Genomic DNA, 24684 nt, shown 5'->3' with positions numbered 1-24684 from the left:
CCTAAATCAAGTCCAGCTGCCTGTGATAAGCTTTCAAAGTTTACCATGACCTGGATGACTGAGATTTCCTGGTAACTTTAACACATTACCTGTTGTTGCATTTATGGAAATATTGTATACACTGTTCAAAAGAATTGAAGGACCTCTTAAATCCCACAGCAGATCATGTTGACCAAATCTTTACTGACGTACATTGCATAATTTGTTGAGAACAAATTGTCGTAACACCGAAAAATAAAGTTAAACCGTGCGATCAAAGGCTGATCCAACTTATGTGAATTTCATCAGAGCAACTCATAATGTGACTCAGTAATGTGCATGGTTCCCCACCTGTCTGTGTGCACTCCTGACAATGTCTGGCCATGCCAATGGCAGAGCTGCCAATTATAGTGTTCTCTGGTGAATGCCGATCCAGCTACACGGCGCTGGGCTATGAGACCAGGTCCCACTCGAGCAGTCATTACCATAGACTGGGTCGGGACCCACAAATAGGTCACAGGACATTTTATTAGGGTCGCCATAAATCTTCTTTGACACTTTTATTTAACTTTTATGTCTGCTGTACATCTTTGAGCCATGTGAGGAAGCCTGAATGTTTGTATTGTTTTCATAGTTAGGACCTGCTCATAATTGAACCTAATATAAAAGTTTTTACTGATGAGAGGGAAATAATGGCTAGTCTCCTGGTATCTCCTCCATGGTCTAGTGACTAGAGACTGTGCTGGGAGACACAGCAAACCTTCTTTCGACCACACATATGGATGTGGATCCTGGAGGAGCTGGACTACCTGTGAACCTGACTGAGCTGCAGGTACCGCCTCATGCTCCAAGTAGTGACACTAGCAGATCACAGAACTAGAGAATCAGTCAGGAAGGAGAAGGAGAGAGCAAATCTCTGTGGCCCTCACATGAAAAACCATTTCCTTATTGGTATTATCTTTCCTTTGCTTCTCCATTGCTCCTATTATCACTTTCATTTGCACCAAAGCAACCGCAGTGTATTAATCATCACTTCCACTTCCTAAACGGACCGATTGATCTCCCTGAAGTGTAACTGACTTGGAGTTATACTGTGATGATTAAGTATTCCCTTAATGTATTTGAGTAGTGTATATTAAAATAAATACATTTGGTTGTCTGCTCCCGGGCCACTGAATTAATGCATTGGATATCAATAACATCATTCTTCCACTCTGTAATACTCAACGAACAGTAATGTCTCCAGAGTGCTGTACTCAACAGTTGGATCGGTTCCCTTCTAACTACAGCAGCTAACATTAGCATTAACAGCACACGTATGGAATATTGAAGTTACACGGACCAATAACAGCATAGCCCTCTGCTCCAAAGCGTCCCAGCGAAGCGCAATGACTGATGGGTAATATTGCTTATCATCTTGCAGGAGAGCCGTTGTTGAGGACTTCCCTACAAAGTTCAGTTTCTTTGAACTGAGCATTTGGTTCTTATAATAACTGAACATAATAATAATAATGATAATAATAATAATAATAATAATAATAACTGCTTTATAACGGCTTCCCTTATCGACTGCAACTGCACTGAAATCAAGCCGGAGACACATTTGTCCCCAGTCCTGGCCATACCAAATACACTAGTATGGAATGCGTCTGCTGTGATACGATAATCCTACAATAGCTTACTTCTGATGCCTACAAGAACTGTTGCTCTGATCTGATCTACAGAAACATACTATGTATGTCTCCATGTCTCTCTTTTTCTTTGCACACACACACACACACACACACACACACACACACACACACACACACACACACACACACACACACACACACACACACTCAGCAATACAGACCTACCACACGATAACCAACTCCTCCTAGTCGGGGATCATGGTGGTATGTTAGTCTGCGTATGTTGGAAAGCAGTGAGTGCTGGAAGGACTGGAATCTACAAGGCAGTCGTTGCACAACGACGTAGAAGTAAATAGGAACTGGCACTGATTAAAACGATAAATAAATCCCTGAAATTGGTTGCAAGTGTTCTATTTTATATATAGAGTGAGGTGTTTTTGCTTGGCTGAGAAATGACATGCTGAGAAGGGTTTGGTAGTAGCATCCACAAGGGCAGGGCTGCATGCATTACAGGGTTACGTAAGCTCGGCTATCGCGATTGTCTTGAATGGAAAATTAGAAAACTGCCACAATAGGAAATTAGCTAATGGTATAATTATTTCCATGAGACATAGCTTTTTATTACCCCTATGATGTGTCCAGGGCGTCTCCCTGCCTTCCACCTTAGTGCATGCTGGGGCAGGCTTTAAAGGCCTGAAGAAAGCTGGCACCAAATGTACCAAAGTACGACACGGGACGAACTACCTTGTGCAGGGTTCCTTTGGAGTCTCCGAGGAAGGCGATGCTGTGTCCCTCTCTGACGCTGACGGCCACAGCTGTGAGGCGGGCGGCCGAAGTGTGCCACACGGCTTCAGCTTCCAGTGGCGCCCGGCTTGCCATGGGACTGGGGGTGTGGTCGGAGCCACAGGGATACGCCTTCAGGGTGTTCTACAACACGCAAAACACATTTTGATCTCCATCATTTTGGGTCGTTCATTGATTCTGACCTGAAAGCATCTGGGTAACTTGTGTTTTAATGATCTTGACAACATGTCCAACACCTGAGCTTCAGACTAGCGCGTCTTTTCAGTTACTCTTTGGTTCTCTTGCCTGACAGCCTTTGTATCCCCTTAATTCACCGTAAGAGGAAGTAACAGTCTCACACACTCATACTTTTGGTTTTGCAACCACAAAATCCTGATTTCTGCTTCATCGCCAAGCTCTGGCTCCATTTAATATGAAGGACGAAGGAAGTAGGATGTAGAACGGGACATCATTTGTCAGTCTACAGAGATTTTAATACAAAAATAAGATTGCTTATCATTGTAGCAGAGGGAACTGTGATCTAATACACCCTCTCTTCATTCAATCATCTCTCTGTTTTCTTTCAATGTCTACTTTTACGCTTCCTCCCTGTGCATGCTATTCTTTCTCTCCCTCTCACCCTCTTACGTTCTATTTCGAAAGAAAAACTCCCGTCCTTCCTTGCCAGAGCTCATTAAGCAGCAGCAGCACAGCTGAATCAGGGTCAGCTTGGTTTATTGATCTCTAATGGTCCCATTAAATGGTTCCGAGGGGGGGGGGGGGGGGGGGTCACTGGAGAGCTGCAGCTGGGCAAAGCTACTCCTGGGGCATCTGGGAGCTTTGAGCTTTTCAACGAGGGCCTCACAACAATGCCTTCATTCTTCCTGTTCCTAAGCTTCAACTCAGCGATCCAGCCCTACCTTACTTATTAGTGCACTGTACTTTCTGTTTTCTGAAACCAATTGAGGTGATATCCTTCATGTACATATAGGCAGCAGGACATGATTCATCATGATGCCTGCCTACGTGGTCAGTATCCAAGCTGTAACAAGCATTTAAAGCAGGAAAAAAATGATAGCATGCAATTCTGCTCAGAGGACTAAAGAGAAACTCTCATCTCACATGAGCTTGTTATCGACAAAATCATTGTTTTAAAAAGCCTTCTTCCATCAGAGCAAATGGCAGCTCCAACATCAGGCCAATGTTGATGGTTAAACACAAAAAAACATTTCAGCCCCTCCCTTCACCTGCGGCTTACCATGGGCAAGTTAGCACAGCTGGACTTGACTTCGTACTCTATGTAGGCCACCTCACCCCTTCCCTCCACCCGGCCGTCCTGGGTGTAGCAGAGGTCGCGGGTGGAGTCGATGTGTCTGTCCAGCTCGTCCAGCGGGTAAACGCACAGAGCCGAGGCATCCAAGGGAGCGTTGTTTGCAGAGCCGATGCGGCTGGAGAAGACTCCCAGCAGATCATCGCCCTGTTGGCCGCCTCCTTGTCCCACCTGTAGCAACAAAAGACGTGGGAAGTTGAACACAGCCAAAATCACTGCAATCCATTTCTGGAAGCAAGACCTGAAATCCACACGTACCCAAAACATTTAATACAGAGTGCTGATGTACAAGTTTCTCCACATTCATGAGTAGGCTTAACACTTATAGTTAGGGCTGGCTCAGGCTTGTCTTGGACCAGCATTTAGTTAAGCTGCTATAGGCCTACACTGCCAAGGAATCAACCTCTGATTTTCTCCAACTTTACTTCTTTCCCTCTGTGCTTCCTGTGATCTCAGATGCAGCTGACCGTGATTGTACCTGCTGCTGTGGCCCTGCTTCACAACCACTGCTACCACTATTACTTAGTCATGTTTCTAATATTACTATGCTACTATTTTTGCTTTATTATTATTATTATTATTATTATTATTATTATTATTATTATTATTATCATTATCAATATCATTATATCATATCCACAGATACTGTTAACTTTAGTAGTAATGTTTTTTTGTCTTTTATTATTTCGGAGAACTCAAAGCTGCAATGAGCATGCTGAAACCTGGGAAAGCAGCAGGAATTGATGACATACTGGCGGAAAATGATACAGCACCTGGGACCTAAAGCAAAGACCTGGCTCCTAGCAATGCTGAACTCATGCATGTCACAGAAAACAATCCTAGCTGTATGGAAAAAGGCTAAGACTGTCGCAATTCCCAAACCTTGAAAGGACCCATCATCCCCAAAGAGCTACAGACCCATTTCCCTCCTCTGCATCACATACAAGCGCTACAAGAGGCTATTACTCCAATGCTTTATGCCACGTATAGACTCCAATCTTACTAAAGATTAAGCTGGCTTCCCCCTGGCTGCTCCTGTGCTGGGCAGCTACTGAACCTCACTCAACACATTGAGGATGGTTTTGAGAGCAAACTCATCACCGGAGCAACTTCAATTGACCTTACCGCTGCCTACGACACTGTCCAGCACAGCACCATGATCAGGAAACTTTTGCAATGACTGGTGACCTTGACCTGTATGGAGCTAGAACAGTCTCATAATTCATAAATGCACACAGAAATTCATAAATGCACAAAAAAGATTTACAAATGTATTTGGGGATACATGTGACTCAAAACACAAATACATTTTCAATGCACACACAAATATGTTTCATTTCATATGTAAGTAAAAAATATTCACATATAAAAAACAAGATTCATAAACATATTTCCAATGCACACACAAATCTAAAAAAAAATCACAAATACATGCATGTTAAAGTATTTGCAATCTTCATCAAATACGCATTTGGGGCTTGTTACATTCATATATGAACTGTTGGACCTGTATTTACAAAGTGCTTTTCATTTGTAAACCTCCCTGCATTTGTGTGTGAAACTTTTGAGACTCCCCTGACGTGACTCTGATCCACAAATGCGTTTTTTCTAAGAGGAGGTTGTCTGTAGCCAATCAGATGTCTCCCTCCTTTACAGCCAATCACGTGAGTGTCTCCCCCAAAAGTCTAAAACACAACTCCGCCCGCACCGGTTCATCTTCCCCAGAATGAGGGAATAAATTACTTCCATAAAATGCTTCTTTATCAAAGAAAAATAGATATTTATATAACTGTACACCTAATCTATACAGCATAAAGACAGGGAGCACAGGAAGAAGGGAAATTATCTCCAGAAATAAGGTCGATTCTGGCTCTAGCACCCATATCCCTCCAACGCAACGCACTCACGTGATTGGCTGTAAAGGAGGGAGACATCTGATTGGCTACAGACAACCTCCTCTTAGAAAAAACGCATTTGTGGATCAGAGTCACGTCAGGGGAGTCTCAAAAGTTTCACACACAAATGCAGGGAGGTTTACAAATTAAAAGCACTTCGTAAATACAGGTCCAACAGTTCATATATGAATGTAACAAGCCCCAAATGCGTATTTGATGAAGATTGCAAATACTTTAACATTCATGTATTTGTGATTTTTAGATTCGTGTGTGCATTGGAAATATGTTTATGAATCTTGTTTTTTATATGTGAATATTTTTTACTTACATATGAAATGAAACATATTTGTGTGTGCATTGAAAATGTATTTGTGTTTTGAGTCACATGTATATACAAATCCCCAAATACATTTGTAAATCTTTTTTGTGCATTTATGAATTTCTGTGTGCATTTATGAATTATGAGACTGTTCTAGCTCCATAGACCTGTGCCAAGTCATCAAAAGCCTCCTCAACAACAGGCAAAAATCAACAAGTACAGCTAATGGAAAGCCCAAAAGAACGGCCGACCACAAGGCAGCGTACTGGCCCCCCTCCTCTTCAACATCTATACCAACAACCAACCACTTCCTCTACAATGCCGGCATTTCATCTATGCTGATGACCTCTGCATCACCACCAGTGTTTCCCCTAGAATTTTTTTCAGGCCCGGTGGTACCCACCGAAAAAACCCTAAACAGACAAGACGTGTGGGATGGTGTATTGGTGCAGTTGGATTAAGTCAGGTGACACAGCAAGCAGTCTGCAATTCTGCAATTATTATATTTGCATTCAACATTTTTGTTCAACCAGATTGTATTCAAGATCACAAGGAGAGAGTGACTTATTAAGGTGCTGGTTGATGGAAATGATCAGGGTCCAGATAAATATGGCTGGAAAATGATGAGCATCACATTAATAGCTACAGATACTGTAAACGACTACAACGACATATGAGTGCATATATTGTCTTATTTTATCAAGTAAAATATAAGTTATAGGTTTACTCAACAGCAGTTAACTCAAAGTTCCACATCTTATCAAAAACAATCCTCCCCCTCGGGGAGGGGGGGCAAACGGGCTTTGGCCGGTTGTACATACGTCATCACGTCCTAATACTACACACACATGGCGTGATGTTGTTTTTAAGGAGCGCCGTCTCTGCTTATATTTCTCGACAACACTCGACCTGCATCAGCGCATGTGCGCACGAGCGGATCTGTGCGAGCAGACAGCGCGAGCGCAGCGGGTTTTGGACGGAGACACACAGCGGCATTTTTATTATGTAAAAATAAATAATAATGTAATGTAATAAAATAAATATTATGGACCCTATGGACCGGTTCCGCTCACACCACGAGTCTGAAGAGTGCAACAGCTTATCAAAATACAGTGTCAACGTTCCGTGTTTTCAAAGTAGAAAGCGACATCGTGGTGGTTTAACGAGGCGGAACGGCATCAGAACAACATCAAGCCCGTAAAGTGCACGAAGAAGAACGTAGCGGGAGCGCGCGGCGAGGATTGTTGCGGCCGCGCGTCTTGCGGAGCAAGTCTACTGTGCTGCGCGGAGGCGCTCCTAATGTAAATGATTATTGATTTATGAATGAATTGATAGGTGGCTTATTTTTGGTATATTGATTTTATTTTTTGGCCTGGCGGCAGGTCTCCTTGGCCTGGCGTGCCGCCAGGCCTGTACAATGGTAGGGGAAACACTGACCACCCAACAGCAGAACTTCCATAAGATCGAGTCTGTCCTAGAAAGCGCCCTCCAAGAGATGACAACCTACTACAATAACAACCACCTGAAACCCAACCCATAAAAAACCCAACTATGCAGTTTCCATCTTAAAAATTGAGACACAGGAAAAGAACCGAGTGTCTCATGGGATGGCCACAAACTCTCCAACCACCCCCACCCCGTGTACCTCGGAGTCACTCTTGACAAGACACTCTCTTTCAAAACCCGCCTTCAGAACACGAAAGCCAAAGGTCAACACTCACAACAACGTCCTGCGCAAACTGGTAAACTCAAAGTGGGGCACTGATCCATCAACCATCCGTGCAACTGCCCTAGCCCTGTGCTTCTCCACAGCCAAATACGCATGCTCAAGCTGGAGCTGCACCCGCCACACCAAACTGGTTGACACAGCCCTCAACGACACTTGCCACATCACTCCAACTGAATGCCTCGCCAGCGGGTACGACCTCCCATGACCAACCTGGAAGACCCTCAACAAGAGTGGAGCAGGGGAGGTGCAAAGCACTCATGAAAGCATGGAATTATCAGACAGAAGACACAGTTGTGGAGCAGTCCAGACAATGTCCCACCGACTGGAGTGTGACGACGCCCCCCAGTGCAGCCCCTGGGACCTGGCTGAACCCACCACATCAGCTGTGACCTGCGCCAGACACTGGCAGAACAACATCTGAGATTGCAACAGACTCGAAAAGAAGCAGTTGAAATAATTTTGTTGTTTATTCTGTGCACACGACATGTATTGTATTTCATGGAGGGTCCTGGGACAGAGGGTGTCATATGTTGTACTGATCGTAAAGCCCTCCGTACATTAGTAAGTACATTTGTGATTTTGGGATGTATACATAAATGGAACTGAATTTGGGGAGGACGTACCTGTGCAGCCTGGAGCAGGCTGTAAGTCCTAGAGGGAGAGGAAGGAGATCGGCAGACGAGAGGAACTTCCACATAGGAGTAGTAGGAGGTGTCGTCCAGGCAAACTCTGGCAGCGTAGGTCCGGTACTCCCTTGTCGCTGACTTGATGTCACGGCGGTAAAACAAGAAGTACACATATGAGCGCCGTGTGAACGCCATCACAAAATGGTGGTCGTATTCCGACAGACGACCGGCCACCGCCAGCTTAGCGGTCTCCTCGTAGGAAAAGATGGGTTCTGATGAAAGGTGGCGGGTGGAGATGGCCGGGTGGCTGGCGGTATAGCCCCTACCCACGTACATCACTGTTCTTTCCCCGCCACGTTGGCCCACTACCAGCCCTATGGTGGACACTGACGGGTCATTGGCTGCAACATACTGCGTGTCCACGGGCCTCTCCGTGGAGAAGAGAACCTTCTTGATTGACACCAGGCTGCGTTTTTGGCAGGTGCCCTGGTGGACGCTGCCACAGGTGATCAACTCCAATGCCTTTGGATCCACCAGCAGCAATTTGTTGTGGTTGCTGGTTCTCCTGGCCTGGGGACAGTCAGTTACTGGGGGAAGACAGTCTTTGCTGTCCCTCACGGGGCCCGTCGTCTCCTCTTGCTCCAGCCGGAGTCCGTCTGATCCGTCGAGCTGGAAGAGGCGGTCCCTGGCCCCCACGTACACCATCCCCACAGAGGGGTCCGGGTGGAGGACCAGGTGCTGGAATTCAGTGTCATTATAGGAAAAAAAAGGATAGGAGCGACCACGGGCTGAAGCAAAGATGACGAGGATGAAGAGGAAGAGCAGGGTGGAGCTCAGGGCCTTCCCATGTAGCATGGCAAATAATCTGAGGAAAGAGACAGAGCGAGGTTAGAGGCCTTCACCAGCAGATTGTTGAGGCTAAGCTCAACATGCAATACGGCTAAAAGCTGCTTCCATTTAGTTGAAGAGGAATTTAAAGAATTAGCCATAAACAGTAACCATAAAAATCCGAATTTTCACAGTTGCACAGGCTCCATCATCACCGTGAACCCACTGTTTAAATGCACTATTTACTGCTATTTTGAGAAGCATGTGTTTAAAGTGACGGTGTATCGCTGTTTGTAAATTATCTGGTTTGGGCCACAGAGGTTGGAACATAAGAGACAGTTTAATGCACTGTAGGTTTTGATCTGTTTTTTTAGATTTGAGAGAAGAGTAAAATGTGAAAATGAACAAGCAAACAGACCTGGAATTGATACATTCAGTTTCCTTTCCATTAATATAACATGCAATGCAATTATTATCATGTTTGAGCTTTGAAATACAGATAACACAGTGAATACCGTGCACTACTGCCGCTCCAATTTATTATTGCACTTTCATGTAGGTTACTTAACACATATTAATGAATAATTATTACATAAATATATTGTAACAGACTGCAGGTTATGGAACTGTTCTATGATGTTATTCCAAGCTGTAATGTTGATGTTATGCAATGGCTAAGTTTCCTTGATGTCAGTGAACCTGTTCAAGTTCGGAGACTGTGACGCCTGTCAGTCAGTCTGCTATGATAGGGAGCGTGTGTGTGAGAGTGTGTGTGTGTGATTGGTGGAGAGGAGGGAGTTCAAGGTTGGTAGAGAGATCGGGGTGAGCGTGTTGGGAGAGAGGCTGGCAGATGAGAGGAGACTTTAGGAGTGCTAAATTTGTAATTTTGGCCCACAGTAGCCTGTGTTCAAAGATAAATAAAGGACGGGGAACCCCAACTCTCGTAGCCGTTATTTGAGGGACGCTACAATATGATGATTTCATTTTCTTAATATAAATGTGTCATACATATTAGGGCTGTCAAAATCAACGTGTTAACGGACGTCGGTTAATTTCTTTGAGTTAATACAGTAATTGTTTCAATGAACGACATAACATTAGCAAGTGTCCGGTGGGGACAGAGAGAGAGAGAGAGAGAGAGAGAGAGAGAGAGAGAGAGAGAGAGAGAGAGAGAGAGAGAGAGAGAGAGAGAGAGGAAGACAGTTTAGTTAGAGAGAGACAGAAGCAATATTCAGGATGAATATGTCACATCTAGCATATGATTTGTTTTTATAACTTCACCCGCTAGTGTATTCATTGGAATAGAAACACAGTAGGGGATTTGAAGGGGGGGGTAGATTTCCTCTGGAATGTTCTGTTTTCTTTTTGTTTGTTTTTTTCATTTTCAAAACATTTTGTCTGTTTTGAATGAATATAGCTCACATTTTCCAGAAGATATTCATTTTTGAAACTCTCAGTTCCTTAAATCAGCATAAAATGGCTAAGCTACAAAAAAAAATACACATTGTTCCTAGCGACAAAAAATGTCTCATTGAAAATGTCATTTTTGATACCACATTTATCTTAACATTACTTGATGTTCATATTTCCTTTTGGACTATTGGCTTTCCATTTAACGGTTTTAAATTTGTCCACCAGGTGTCGCTACTTTTTCCCCATTCTAAGCATGCCGCAAAATTTCTCTCTTTTTACAGTTTTTTGCAAGGGTGCCTTGCTACTGAAATGATAGGTGTGTGTCATCTTTGATGTTAGAAAATTGTGTGTGTGTGTGTGTGTGTGTGTGTGTGTGTGTGTGTGTGTGTGTGTGTGTGTGTGTGTGTGTGTGTGTGTGCGTGCATGTGTATGTGTGTGTGTATTATTTTAGTTTTTGGAGTTACTGGAGTTTTGGAGTTATGTAAACTTACTGAGTGTAATTTTTTTTTTTAAATCTGACAAAATAATGCATCAGAATCGATGTGGCTGTCAATCGTTGACCCATCTCAGGGCCTAATAATAATAGTAATCAATTACTTCTTGAAATTTATTTTATGGAAATTATTTTTGTTTTTTTGCGATTAAAAAACTGTGGAGTTATGTAAACATACTGGCCTTTAAAGGGATAAAATCCTCAAAATATAATTCATATTTGGTATGAATATTTCAGGCTGCAAGCTACTTTTATAAGACTGATTCATTTTAAGTGGAAAGAAATATTCATATATCATATTTTTACAACACTTTTTGGGAAGGTGACATTTTCTGTACTAAGGAACACGAGTGTAAGTTTTTTTTTAAGGAACTCTTAAGGGTTAAGCTGCCTTCCCCCCTCTCCATCCCAGAGCAGAGAGGGACAGGGTTGGTGTCTAGTCCTGAGAGATGGGTTAGCATTGTTCGACTTTCCGTTCCCTTGGTTTTTAATTCAATCATCATTGGGTTTTTTGGTTGAGATAAGGTCTGTGTTGAAAACCAGCTGAAGAGTTGAAGCATCTCAAAGATAAGGTCTTTTCTGTGTCTCGGCCCGATCTTGAGAAGGTCATCAATGCTTTAGCCGTAGATTATTGCAACTGATTTTAATTTTTTAATCATTTAATCTTGGTTGAACTATTCTGAAGTTGAATTGAAATGTCCTTTGGAAATCAACTCAATAACTTATTAATAATAATAATAATAATAATAATAATAATAATAATAATAATAATAATAATGATAATAATAATAATGATAATAACTAACTATTTTATATTATTAATATTTGTAATAAACATTTGTTATTTTATTGTTTATTATAATGTTTTGTTCTCAGATACAAAATACGTCAGTAGTAAGTACCCCACTCGTGAATTTGTTACGCGTCTTAAAAAAACAGTGCCTAAAGGAGTCTACAAAACATCATCACACTCACTAGTCTGCCTCCAGCTTAGTTGTGTGTGTCTGTGCTCATGCTTGTGGTGCATTTCCTTTCCAGCTTATCGTTAGCATTCCTTGGAGTTAATTTGTGATGATTAACTTGCTGAACAAAACCTAGAAGTATCACAAACATAAACACAGAGTTTATTTTCTGCAATAATCATGGGAAAACCCCCCCATTAGCCTAACTGTGCTGCGTGCTGAGACTTTCAATCCAGTCCAGTTTAAAGTAACAAATCACCATCTCCCCTTTCAGTCGGAGCATCAAAACAACACCTCTCATTTCCCCATGTCCACAGCTGTCACTCACACCTCGGAGGAGAGTGGTTTGTGGACACTGAGGGCCTTCACGTTCAGAGATAAAACAAACTCCGTTAATTATTAAACAGTTAGCGCAGACCTTTCACTGACCTCACTGAGAACTGGTCACCTAGTAATACATAAATGACTCCTGTACAGTGTGGTGTATGCAGCAAGCTTTGAACTGGAGTTGTGTAAGAGCTCAAAGTCAGACCAGTCAATCACAGGGCTGACATGTAGAGACAAACAGGTGAAACGTAGGCCTGCCATGTATTATTTATTTATTTCAATAGAGAAAGAAGATGAGATAAGAAAGCTCGTCTATGCAATATTTTTACACCATTACCTTGCAGTGTGAAAAGACTGCTAAGACATCTCACCTAATGGTCCACACCCTGGAGCTGCAATCAGGACAAAGACGAGTGGTGATGAAAGGGAGGAGACGGGGAATCTGTGTGTGTGGATTTGTGCTTGTGTACATAACCAGAGGCCATCCAGGAGCAGGTGTCTTATATGTGTCTAAGAGGGTGGGTGTGTCTTAGAACTCCTCATCACTTATTCATGAGCAGAATAAAAAGTATGATAGTAATAACCTCCACGCCTACTGTCAGGATGATTTGACTCGGTGTGTGTGTGTGTGTGTCAAGAGGAGTGGCCATTACAGTCTGTTAAACAGGGCTTGGAAATCCATAGTGGATTTAGACGGGGGGAGCCATAGTCCTCATGAGATACGGATAGATACGAGGACTCAGCCACGTTATGGTTTCGGCTCTACGCGGCTCGTTCCACCACTTTGACAGACAATCCTGTTACAATGCAGTAATCCCTTACATTTTACGCACTGGCACCACCAGATAATCTAATGACATTCCCATCAGCCTCAGCTGGGGCGTCAAGATATCAAGTTTACACTCCACAATTACCGTGGACAAAAGATTTTGCAATAGCATGCATTTTGTTTCTTTTTCTTGTCTCAGAATATGAGCGTATAAGTGATGTCTATAAACAACTGTATATGATGAAATGATTTAAGAGGTGCTATAATTACGGACATGATATCAATACTGTTGTATCATGTAAATATAATTATATTGCAACATCCCGAGCCTCGTGTGTATGTTGTGTTTTGTGCTAATTTGTTAGCACAAAGCGACTTACAATAAGTACATTTATCAGAAGAATGTATAACAGAAATATATGGCTGTCGGTACAGTAAGGATGTCAATAGAACAAGTTTCAAGCGCTCCAATTGCTAGCTTAACCCATTACTGCTATACAACAAAGATAGCTAGCGTAAGATGAGGCTATACAGAGTCCAGGTGAACTCTGAACAAGTGAGTCTTGAGTCTCCTGCAGAAGCCAGTGAGTGACTCACGGTGCCAAAATAGAGAAGAGTTGTGACTTTGTTGTGCGACCGTTGCTTGTTCTTAGCGATGGCGGCAGCAGTCCAGCTGGGTTAGTTGAGTGGAGCACTCGAGTGTCCAGGCCCCAGAGCAGCTAGCACAGCTGTAGACTCTTGGTCTACTCTGTTACTTAAAAAAGAACAATTTAGACACTTCACTAATGAACAATTATAGACCAATATCAAACCTCCCATTTCTGAGTAAAATCATCGAAAAAGTAGGGCTGGGTATCGCCATTGATTTCCCGAATTGATTCCGATTCACAAGGTCCGAATTCGATTTAATCTCCGATTCGATTCGATTCAATATCGATTCGGTTAGGGATATTTTAGTTACAATACCAATTTTGCTTGGATATGAAATAGATTCTCATAGAACTAAAGCTGTCAATTGTACAAGGAACGCACTAACCTGGTACATTATTAAACATATTAATGGTTACATTAAAAATAGACCCCAAAGCAGTAACATGAATGTACTTTTTATTAAACATGACCAACAGCCTGTCAGGCTTACATCATATCTTATTTTATCTGTATGGTTAGTACTGTAACTGCAACAGGGAATGTAGTCAAAGGACATGACACAATCTGAGCAGATCTGTGCATCACCCTGGTATAGAGAGAGAACAACTGTCTCGGCTGTTCTTTGTTTGAGCCGTGGTTCAGCTTGACTCGCTTCAAAAATATTTTTTATTAAATCTTTCTGACTTCAAAGAATGATTGCATTTAATTTACACTTCAAATATAAACAAAACTGTCTTCTAAATTAAGGAAATAATACTGGGAAACAAATAAACCATTAGCTACGATTGAACTTAATAAAGCGGTCAAAATACTTTTTTCAAATACCTCCTCTTTCACTTGACATTCAATTTCTGCTTGACATGCACACACCTGGCCTTATCATACACACCCCTACAGGCAGCAAAAATCAAAGCAGACTTAACACAGTATTACATCACATGCTAAATCCCATGTTTTGGTTCACTACTAGTAGTAAGGGCCGTTTTAATTTTTTCTAGATTCCGTTTTATTTTTTCCCAAATTCTGTGCTTTCCGTTTTAATTTTTCTAAATTCTGTGTTTTCCGTTTTAATTTTTCTAAATTCTGTTTTACAATTTTAGAGCATTTTTTCCCATCAAATGGTGTCTAATCATGTGGTTGATGAATCAAGCACATGTCACATCACTGGTGCCACAGTTATTAGATGACTACTAGATAGTTCATCTATACAGCTCACTTCTATATTATATATAAAATATTTCATTGTGTAAACATTCTGATTTCTTGGAATGATAGTTCAGATTGCAAAAAGCCTGCCATTGTGTATTATAAAAGCTTATGGTTCATTACAGAACCAACATGTCTGCAATCTCAAAAGACAATATTCCAATGTAGCGCACATTCTGCCATCTACCACCCAACCAAACATTGTTTTCAAACCTAACAAAATAGAAAAATTGTATATAACACTTTCCAAAGCAATTGTTCTTAATTTAGGATGTAAAAAGAGTGAATGTGTCATATAGGCTACCTTGGCTGATAGTGGATATTTTGGGGCTCTGAAACAGCGATTCTCACCTGCTCTCTGACCCGCTAACATGCCGCGGCTGACATATTTATAGTGTGCCTTGACCCCATCTTACCAAGCAGCCGATGGTTTCCCATGAGCCACCGTGAGATCAGATGTGATGACTTGTGGGACAAAGTGGATATGGAGGGGAAGAACCGAGGCACAGGAAATACAGCTGTGGTCAATGTGAAAGCCAAGAGGGGAAGGTATGTCTTTCCATATCCCAGACCTATTAAGGCTATGCAACATTTTCACTTCATTCATTAACTCAATGACCACTCTTCAACTTTGATAGGTCTTTTTTATCATCATCCTGTTTTTGAGTCTTGAAGAAACCTTAAGGATTTTTAGCTCCATGAATCAACATGCTTACTCTTCAGCAGTTTAACCTAATAACTAGCACAAATCCATCATTTGTATGACAATGCAGATCCAAGAGGCTCATGTTCATTCACATTGCCATAGTCAGCCCTAATGTTGTCGGGGGAAACATCTACTTGTACTACTGTGGAAGTGGTCGGTAGTAATGTAAATCCCACCACCATACTTTACAGAAGGACAAGGGTGGATTCTCTCCTGCTGTTCACCAACAATCTCCAGAGTTCATCAGTTGGGTCTGGTATGCAGCACGTTCAGCCATGTTCAGTCCACCCACCTATAAATAACCTCTGCCAGACCATTAGGCTGTCGACTGAGTGGGGGGGTGGGGGTGGGTGGGGGGCACAATTCATGGATTGGGCTAAATTATGCAATTATGTCGGCAACCCATCAAATAACAGACCCTACCTTGTTCATCACATTTATATCTGTACAACCAATGTGATTATGATCAAAATGTTTACACAAAATAGATAGCAAGAGCAAAAGTCCTACATAAATCTAGTTTAGTCAACTGAGGAATGGATGGTTCAACTTTCAGACATGATTTGTAGGCCCGCTGGCCTCTGAAACAGAGGATGGACTAGAACTTTGCATTCAGAGCCAGATGACTTTGTTTTAGCTGCTGATGGCAGAGTTACATACCCCAATCAACAGTACGAGAACAGTTGATATACTGTAAGTGCAGATATACAGTCCATAAAATTCTCAGAACGTGGTATCTTGAGTGAACTTTTGCCCTAACCATTCCTTTCTGTCTCTCTTCCCCTCTCTGTCCATGTTTATTAATCACTGAGAGAGTGTGTTGTGCAAGTTCATTTCTGAAGCTCCTAATCAGCCGTGACAGCCCACTGGATGTCTAAGACCCCATAAAATATGTGGGGTCAGCAACACAGTGAGGGCCAGGGACACTGGGCCCGGAGCCATGGAGTACTGCCTTGCATTGTTATGTTCTGGTGGGTCTGCTGGGAGTCGCCCCGGGGCCCCAAACTCTGCAACACTGGCATCTGTGGATCCTACCCAGAGAGTACAGTAAGAGAGGGAGCAGCTGAGTGTCTGTTTGACATCAGCCATGACCACACACAGGCAGGGAGATACAGAACAGGCACAAACATTTGCCAGTAAACCATTGGAATTGATTTACATGCCGTAAGGGCTGGGACGACTCGTCGACGTAATCGACCACATAAATACATAATAATTTAAATCGCCGCATCATCCCAAACAACTAGATTGAGGGCCTGTTCAGACTGCACCTTTCTGTTGACGGACCTCATTGACTTTGCATGGGCTTGTGTCACGTTATGCCGAAGTGAATTGTGGGTCCACTCCGCGTGAAAAAAAAAAGTTGAGAAAATTTCAACTCTGAGGGATCCATCAGCCAATCAGATTGCGTCATGAAAATATATGCAAATAAAGTACTACTACTACTACTACTACTACTACTACAATGCTGGCCAATATGGCCAATAAAATCTCCGTTTTGGTACGACCGGGGAAAGCACATGTAAAAAGTCGATGTAAACAAAACATGGAGGAAAGGTTGATCATTAGGAACAGGCCGATTCTTTACAATCAGATCCTGTGTTTATATACAGGGACTGAATTACTAAAACACGTAGCAGTGCTCTTCTGGCTAGAACGGGATCCATTTTGCACTATAATAATAAGAAGCTGGAAGTAGCCTGAATACGCCGGCGAGCGGGAAGCGACTTCAATGGCTGCTTGCTGAGTCCGCAAAGGCATCTCCCCCATGAACCAGACACGCTTTCCCTCGTCCGGCACCGGTCCCTCAACGGACAGGTACAGTCTGAACACGGCCTCTCTCTTGTCCCACACTCCAGTCCAGTGGTGGCGGTAAGTTTCCCCCTGCTGGCCTGAGTTTTTTTTTTTTTTTAAGTAATATGAACTTGCAATCGTAGACATGAGACGTTAGCGTTGCTAACAAGCCATCATTAAATCCACAGCGACTCTGTTCCATAAGGGTCTCTGGTCGTCTGTCAGCAGCAGCTCCTGGGAGGCGGAGTGACCCGGGACAGCCGTCCTTCTATATAGACATATATATATATATATATATATATATATATATATATATATATATATATATATAACATTTACATTTTTTGGACAGAAATTCTCTTTTTAAGGTCCATCATGAAAAAAGTCTGGATCCTTGCTGTTGACTGTAGATCTTGGGGAAATGAGCCATCCATGGAGTGCATCCATATACAGTGTAGCCGCTGGTTGTTTGTCCCTACTTAGATAGTTAGATCAGTGGAAGCGCTAATATTATGAGAGGCAGATGTACACGTTTGGCCTCTCTCCACTTCCGTCGCCTCCTTCGGGGTCAATGGCCGTCTCCCCCCCCTCAGTTCACATGCAGACACAGAGGGTCTCTCTCTCCGTCCCTCCGGTGTGCTGAAGAGGCTCTCTGTCTGTCTCTGGGGGGAATAGTGTCCCTTTCACAGCTCTCCGGCCTCGAGGCTGCCCTGAACGGACACAGGATAAAAGCCACTTCCCTTTGAAAGAGTCTACACACACGCACACACTTGCTCAGCCTGTTTTATGACAGGATCGTTTCACCCTGAAGACAGTAAGACTCTCCCAGGGAAAAGCAGGTGTCGAGCCGAGCAGCTAGAAAGGCCAATCATGATACCATGATAACTTTATCAATATGCCAATGTGAAAAAACTAAAAATGTACTTACGTAAAGATGAAATAATGAAACAGGTCAGAAGTGTCATTGGGGAAAAAAACACTATGAAAAGTAACCTTTGAAAGGGGACAAGAAACATAAACCTCAATGATAAAATATTATTATTCAAATTTAAATAAAGCATTTTACATTTGAATGGTTCTTTTGTGTGTGATATTATTTTGTTATCATATTGCACTTTGTGGTTTCATATATTCACATCCTGCTGAAATCATTCTTATATAGATTGATGATCCTATTTATATTATAATGCACCATGAAAATGAATATAGACATTTTGAATGTTATGGTATGATATGCTCCCCGTGTAAGCATGGGTTTTCTCCGGGTTCCCCGGCTTCCTCCCGTAGTCCAAAGACATGCAGGATGGGGATAGGTTCATTGACGACTCCAAATTGCCCGTAGGTGTGAGGCCCCGCCCCGTACACACGAAACAAAACAAACTTTTTTTCGTCGTTTCAAGAAAATCCGCGTCCAGACGAATCCACTGAAAACGACTCAGCGCGCTGTAGTACATATTCCAGGCCTATATGTGGCGCTGTTTCTGCTACAAAAATGCAGAAGAAGAGACGGAGCGTGACCGGATGTTTGCCATTGCTATGGCAACACGTGAGAGCTACGGCTAAATATCCGCCGGACCACCTGATCAATAAACACCCATAAGATGACAATTTGGCCCGTATAAATAAAACCAACAATAAGCATCAACAGCCGTCACCCTAAGGACCTTGACGAGGCGTTGTCACACGTTGGGATGGATTAATTAGACAAATAAATGCCTACATTCATGGGAAGTTAGCTAGCGGTTGTTTGTTAGCATCGTAATAAAGTAGCATATCTGCAACTTTTTTCCCGGAATATCGCCCCCCTCTCTCAGCTCCGTTTTTTTTTCATACAGTGGCCCTGATACGCCGTCATACAGACGAGCAGAATATCTGCTACGAGCATGGAGGCCGCCTTTATTGCTGTTGTTAGGAGACGTCGCGGGGGAAGAAGTCAGGCTCGAGGGTCGAGGAGCGGGGCGATGACGTCAGCGTTTTCGTTTTCGCCATTCTACACGAAAACGATCACGAAACGGAGAGGTGCCGTTTTTTTCTTTTCCACCCTGAGAGCTGGTTTCAAAAAAGTGCGTTTTCACGCCGCAAAAACACCGGATTCGTGTGGACGGCAGGGCGAAACGCACAAGACTTCTGCGTTTACGCACTGAAAACCAATGACAGCTGGGATCGGCTCCAGCCCCCCCGCGACCCTGAATACAGGATAAGCGGTAGACAATGGATGGATGGATATGGATGGTAATCTTTTTTCATCGTTTCTCTGAGCATTGGGCAAGAAGTCCTCTGTCATACTGATCACGGTCAGTGAAACACTGCAATGGAAGTCATCAAAATATACGACAACACTGGAACTGATTGTGCTGCTATTCCTCATTTCAACATTCAATAGGCTCGAGGATCAAAGAGCAGTCAGGAGGAAGTAGAGGTAGACGAAGAGAGAGGAAAAGAAACGTCTCTGGGAGCCATACAGCCCTGGAGCTCAGTCAATATGGCCACTTAATTAGTACGTCTTTTAGAAATCTAAAAATGCATGTCTGAATAGAGCATTGGCTGTGTGCTTTCATTGTCTTTATGGTTGTGTGTGTGTGTGTGTGTGTGTGTGTGTGTGTGTGTGTGTGTGTGTGTGTGTGTGTGTGTGTGTGTGTATGAGACAGCTTGTTAAGTGGCCAGTAGTCAGATCCTTAAATAGGGCCTCTGCTGACGAGGTTGGAGAGCACAGCAGCCAAAAGCCAACAGCCAGACTGCAGAGCTGATCTCTCCGGCCACCGTAGGAGAGTCAGCCAGCCGGCCACACCCAACGACAACATGAGAAAAGGGGAGGGATGCATGACAGAGCAAAGAGAGAAAACAATCATGAAAAGAAATTGACTAGTACAAGATATGATGTTCAAGTATTTTTCCAATAAATGTGGATGTATAAATCTGCACTAAATTGTCCTTTTGCTTAGCACTTCTATTTAAAGCAAGCGAATAACTTGTGAAGTATATGTCGTACTGCCCTTGAGGAGTGTTTTTCACTTCACCTCGTTTCACTGCAGAAAGCTGCAACATCGCACACCAAGTGCTCCGAACCAGCAAGCTTTGCTCTAGAACTCCTCATGTCAAAGAAAGCAACGTTGACTCCACTCATCCCCAGAGCTATTACCACAATGATGAGGAACAACGAGTGGAAAAATGAACACTCAAAGTCATTTGCATTCCGTCTACAAAAAGACAAAGCGAGCTTAAATGGCTTGTCTGTGGCTAATTTGGGGTTTGAATGCGGCCCTGCCATATGCTTGATGAAGCATGGCGTCATCGGGATGCTGGTATGGTCATTGTGTGGCACAATGCTGGGGAGGTGGGACGTGCATGCGTATTCATTTGTTTGTGGATGGTCTGCATACATTACCACCTACAGTTTGTACAACATCTCTGCTCCAAATCACACACACACACACACACACACACACACACACACACACACACACACACACGCACGGCCGCCTCTTCTTTCACAGCACTCAATAGCCTAAGAAAGGCCTTTGTCGTCCTCCGTTGTCGTGACGACATGCCTGGGCAGATTGAATAGAGTGGAGGTCTAGCTCTCCCCATCTGTGGGCATTTTAATCAGCTTGTCACACTGTCTGTGTTCTAACAGCTCCTCTCTGTCCCTTGTTGCGTCCAGAGATGCTTCTTAGCATTTTTTTTTTCAAAGTAAGCACAGCTCTGCCAAACATCAAGCCGGATTTTCTACTCTATTATCAAATAAGAGAGTCGACAATGAAAAGAAACCAGCTCGCCATGTCCAGCCACATGACCAGCGACAGTGAGCCAACGTGTTATTGCTACTCCGGGCAAAGGGTAGACAATCTGCTCCGCTATCTGCCCCGCCTCCATTTTTAATAAGTTTCATGGTTATGAAACATGCAGCAAGCTTTTTGAAATACCCAGCATAAGAAATCCTCCTGTATTCCCAGAGGAACCCATCGCCGAATGTTTGACTTTGGAACAAGAATCTGAGAACATGATTTGTTTTATTCATGAATGAGCTCGCAGCTCATGACCCACGGCGAACCTTTGACTCATAACATGCTAAGTGAAGGCGGTCCCGCCTCCCCTTCTGTCTCACCTCCTCAACAAAACCTCTCGCCTGTCCCCCCCCCACCCCTCTGTCCACCACGCCTGCTATGTCAGGCGGCCTATCTGGACGACACGCATTTTCTAAATGTTTAGCCAGGGATTCTTTTTTGCGGCTGTCGTCCCTGCAGGCCTGCTAGTGACAACCGCCGCATCATTACAGCATTAGATCATTCCTTAACGAGATAAATATACACTCGAGGTTAGACCCCACCTCTTTCTAGTCGGACTCAAATTTGATTTCCCCCTCGTGAACAATAACTAATACTGCAGCTAATGTCCATGTCCATTTTTTTTTTTTTTGCATTTTTCAAAAGAGAATAAAACATTTTTATGTCAAATATGCCAACATTGCCTTGGATTTCTCTGTTGAACCTCAGGATTAGTGTGTCGACCTAACAAAGGATCCCCGTTGACTCTTTATTTGCATTGTCTATGTTGCCGGCACGTCCTTTTAACACAAGAGGTCATAGTCATCTCATGTGTTTGGTGAGATCAGGCTGCAGGGTCGGTAGATGTGACATCCACTACGGTAGTGCTCTACTGACTGGAGCATGTCAATGATGTAAATATTATGAATGTTATTATACAGAAAATGTTCCTCTTTTTTTCAAAAAGTCCACATTGGTAAGTAGAGACAGCAAGAATCAATTAGGAGCACCCATCACACTGTTAAGTGTTTTCAGCATATAATGTTAAATAGTGGAACAATATGATTAGAAATATGATCTAAAAGGGTTGAAAAAGTCATGTCAGCTCGACTTTGATGACTGCATAATGAGCAACAGTCTCTTTATCAGCAGAGGTTTTTGGTCTGTTGAAACTAATCAGCTGTAGCCTAAAACTTCACTTATAACTATTCAAATTGCCATATAAATATGTGCATATATAGTGGTAACAGTGGTGCTGGTTGGTTCTTGCAGTGAGTCGGGAGTGTAGACCTGAACTTGCTAAACGTTTGGCATCCCAATGAAAGAGCCTGCCCGGTGAAAAGTCTCATATCGCTGTGGGCCTTTAATGTCTTTGTGTATGTAGGTCAGCCTGCCAATTAACTTTCAAATAACAGTTTGATTAGGATGAATAAAAACATGATGGTGCTGTTGGCAGAGACATTTCTAAAAGCATTTCTCAGCATACTCCTTGCTTGTTGGGCTCTACCTGACTGTAAAACACCAGTATAACAATGCTTGGCCTTAATACCACACTGGCGAGGCTGGTCAACTCGGTGTGCATGCATGCAAAGACTACGGACTTTCATCTGCAGCCAGGGCATCCATGCAGACATAATCCCACTGAATCCCTGAAAAAGCACCAGTGACAGGCATTCCTTATATTTGATCCTCTACAGTCTGACGGGGGTTTTTGCTCATTGGGTATCTACTGGGAGGTACTTCCTGGTCCCAACAGGGTCCTTAGGTAAGAAAGGGCGGGTGAAACAGCTTAAAATGATAATGTTTCCATGTTGTTACAGGCCAGCTGGAAACAGATAGTTAATTTAATCTAATTGATTGAGGTATGTTGATCAAGGAACATCGAGTGGAACACCACATTTAGAAAACACCGATGTCATCTAACACCGACAAGCTTCATTGATATGTGAGTAACAGTATTTAGAAGGATGCAAGTCATCATAGAAATATTACAGTGATAAAACAAACAAAAATAGGACATCAAAAATGCTGTTTATTAATGATAGGATAAGAACTACCACACTGACAATACAAGAACAAACTGTAGAGACATGGCGATCCAGCCAGTCCTATGAATAACAAATGAATAATTCAAGTGGCAGTCCGTAACACTTTCACCTTTTTAATCGTCTTTTACGTCTATCGCTCAAAGAGTGAGTTGATCATGTGACCACTAATGAAAGCGCTTGTTGCTGCTTTGCCCAGAAATATGATCTCCGTGTCTGTGGCCACACTCCCGCTAAACTCTAAATGAGTTTGATCTTTTTCCGTCAGGCTCACTGTATGCTGCGTTTACTTGTAATGGGAAATTGGTATCTTCCAGCTGCTGAGTCAGGCTCCCCTAGTCCAGGCATCCCCAAATGGCGGACCTCGGTCCGGGTCCGGACCGATTGATGGTTCTGTCCGGACCCATGACCAATCTCTGATGAATTCACGAGAATAGATCATTTTCATAGAGCATTATCTTTTTTTTCGACGGTCACTGGGCGCAGCTACACTGTCTATAGTGTAGCTGCGCCCACTATAGACAGTGGGCGCAGCTACTCCAGTTAATACAACAATGACTTCACTGAATTGAGCCAATCAAATAGTTTGTTTACCCTCCACCAGAGAGAGCAAGAGAAAAGAGAAAGACAGCGATGGCAGCATTGCATGCTCCAAAAGAAGGAAGTTTGATATTGAAAACCGTTGTTTTCAAGATGAATGGACGGAGAAATATATGTTCATTCTTCCGGCAGGCAGTTCCGAACCCGTGTGCCTCATATGCTCCGAAAACGTGGCATTAATCAAAAGCGGGAATGTGATGCACCACTACGAAACAAAGCACAGATATTTTGAGCAAAGTTATCCACTGAAGTCCGAGCTGAGGGCACGCAAAATAACCAAACTGCAAGGCCAGTATGACAGATCTACCCAACTCATCACGCATTCATTTACAGCCCAGAAACGTGCAAACCATCGCTTCGCTAAAGGTATCGTGGATTTTTGGGGCAACATAAAAAAACATTTAGTTAAGTGCTTGAACGCCGATGCTGAGACATTATTTGAGGGGAAAGAAAGAGAAGAGTTGTGTTGTTTTTAAAGGCTTGGGACTACTTTATTTTATTTGTGGTAAAATATTTAGTTGATTACTATACAAGTGTTGAAAATTGACAATAAATATTGTTAATCCATATGAAAATGTAGGTTAGGCTATAAGACATAAGTTGGACTTGTGAGGTTCGGACCTTCACTTGGAGGAAATTTTTGTTTTGGACCTCAGTGACTTTTAATTGAATACCCCTGCTCTAGTCTAAGTGTTTGACCAGGTACATTTCATTGCTGCTGACTCACAATGGAGGATCAACAGGCAGAGAAAGAAGACCATTCAACTTCCAGTCCAAGAAAAAGAAACAACAAACTAATGGAAGTGAAGAAGGAAAGTCATCAAGAAGCAA

General features: G+C 42.8%; 1 protein-coding gene across 1 annotated transcript in view; it reads right to left on the bottom strand.

Moving 5' to 3' along the window:
* Window positions 1–24684, bottom strand: part of plxnb1a (plexin b1a) — a 259098-nt gene that overhangs the window by 218355 nt on the left and 16059 nt on the right. Inside the window, exons 2-4 of the mRNA XM_084015437.1 lie at window positions 8293–9160; window positions 3655–3897; window positions 2358–2540 (exon numbers count right to left, since the gene is read on the bottom strand). Coding sequence (XP_083871563.1) covers window positions 2358–2540; window positions 3655–3897; window positions 8293–9150 — 1284 coding nt within the window. The 5' untranslated portion in view covers window positions 9151–9160. The remainder of the gene's footprint in view (window positions 1–2357; window positions 2541–3654; window positions 3898–8292; window positions 9161–24684) is intronic.

Source organism: Eutrigla gurnardus, assembly GCF_963514095.1.
Source record: "Eutrigla gurnardus genome assembly, chromosome: 8".
In the NCBI taxonomy this organism is placed as follows: Eukaryota; Metazoa; Chordata; class Actinopteri; order Perciformes; family Triglidae; genus Eutrigla; species Eutrigla gurnardus.
The sequence above is the reverse complement of the archived record's forward strand: the minus strand, read 5'-3'. Positions and strand labels throughout refer to the sequence as shown.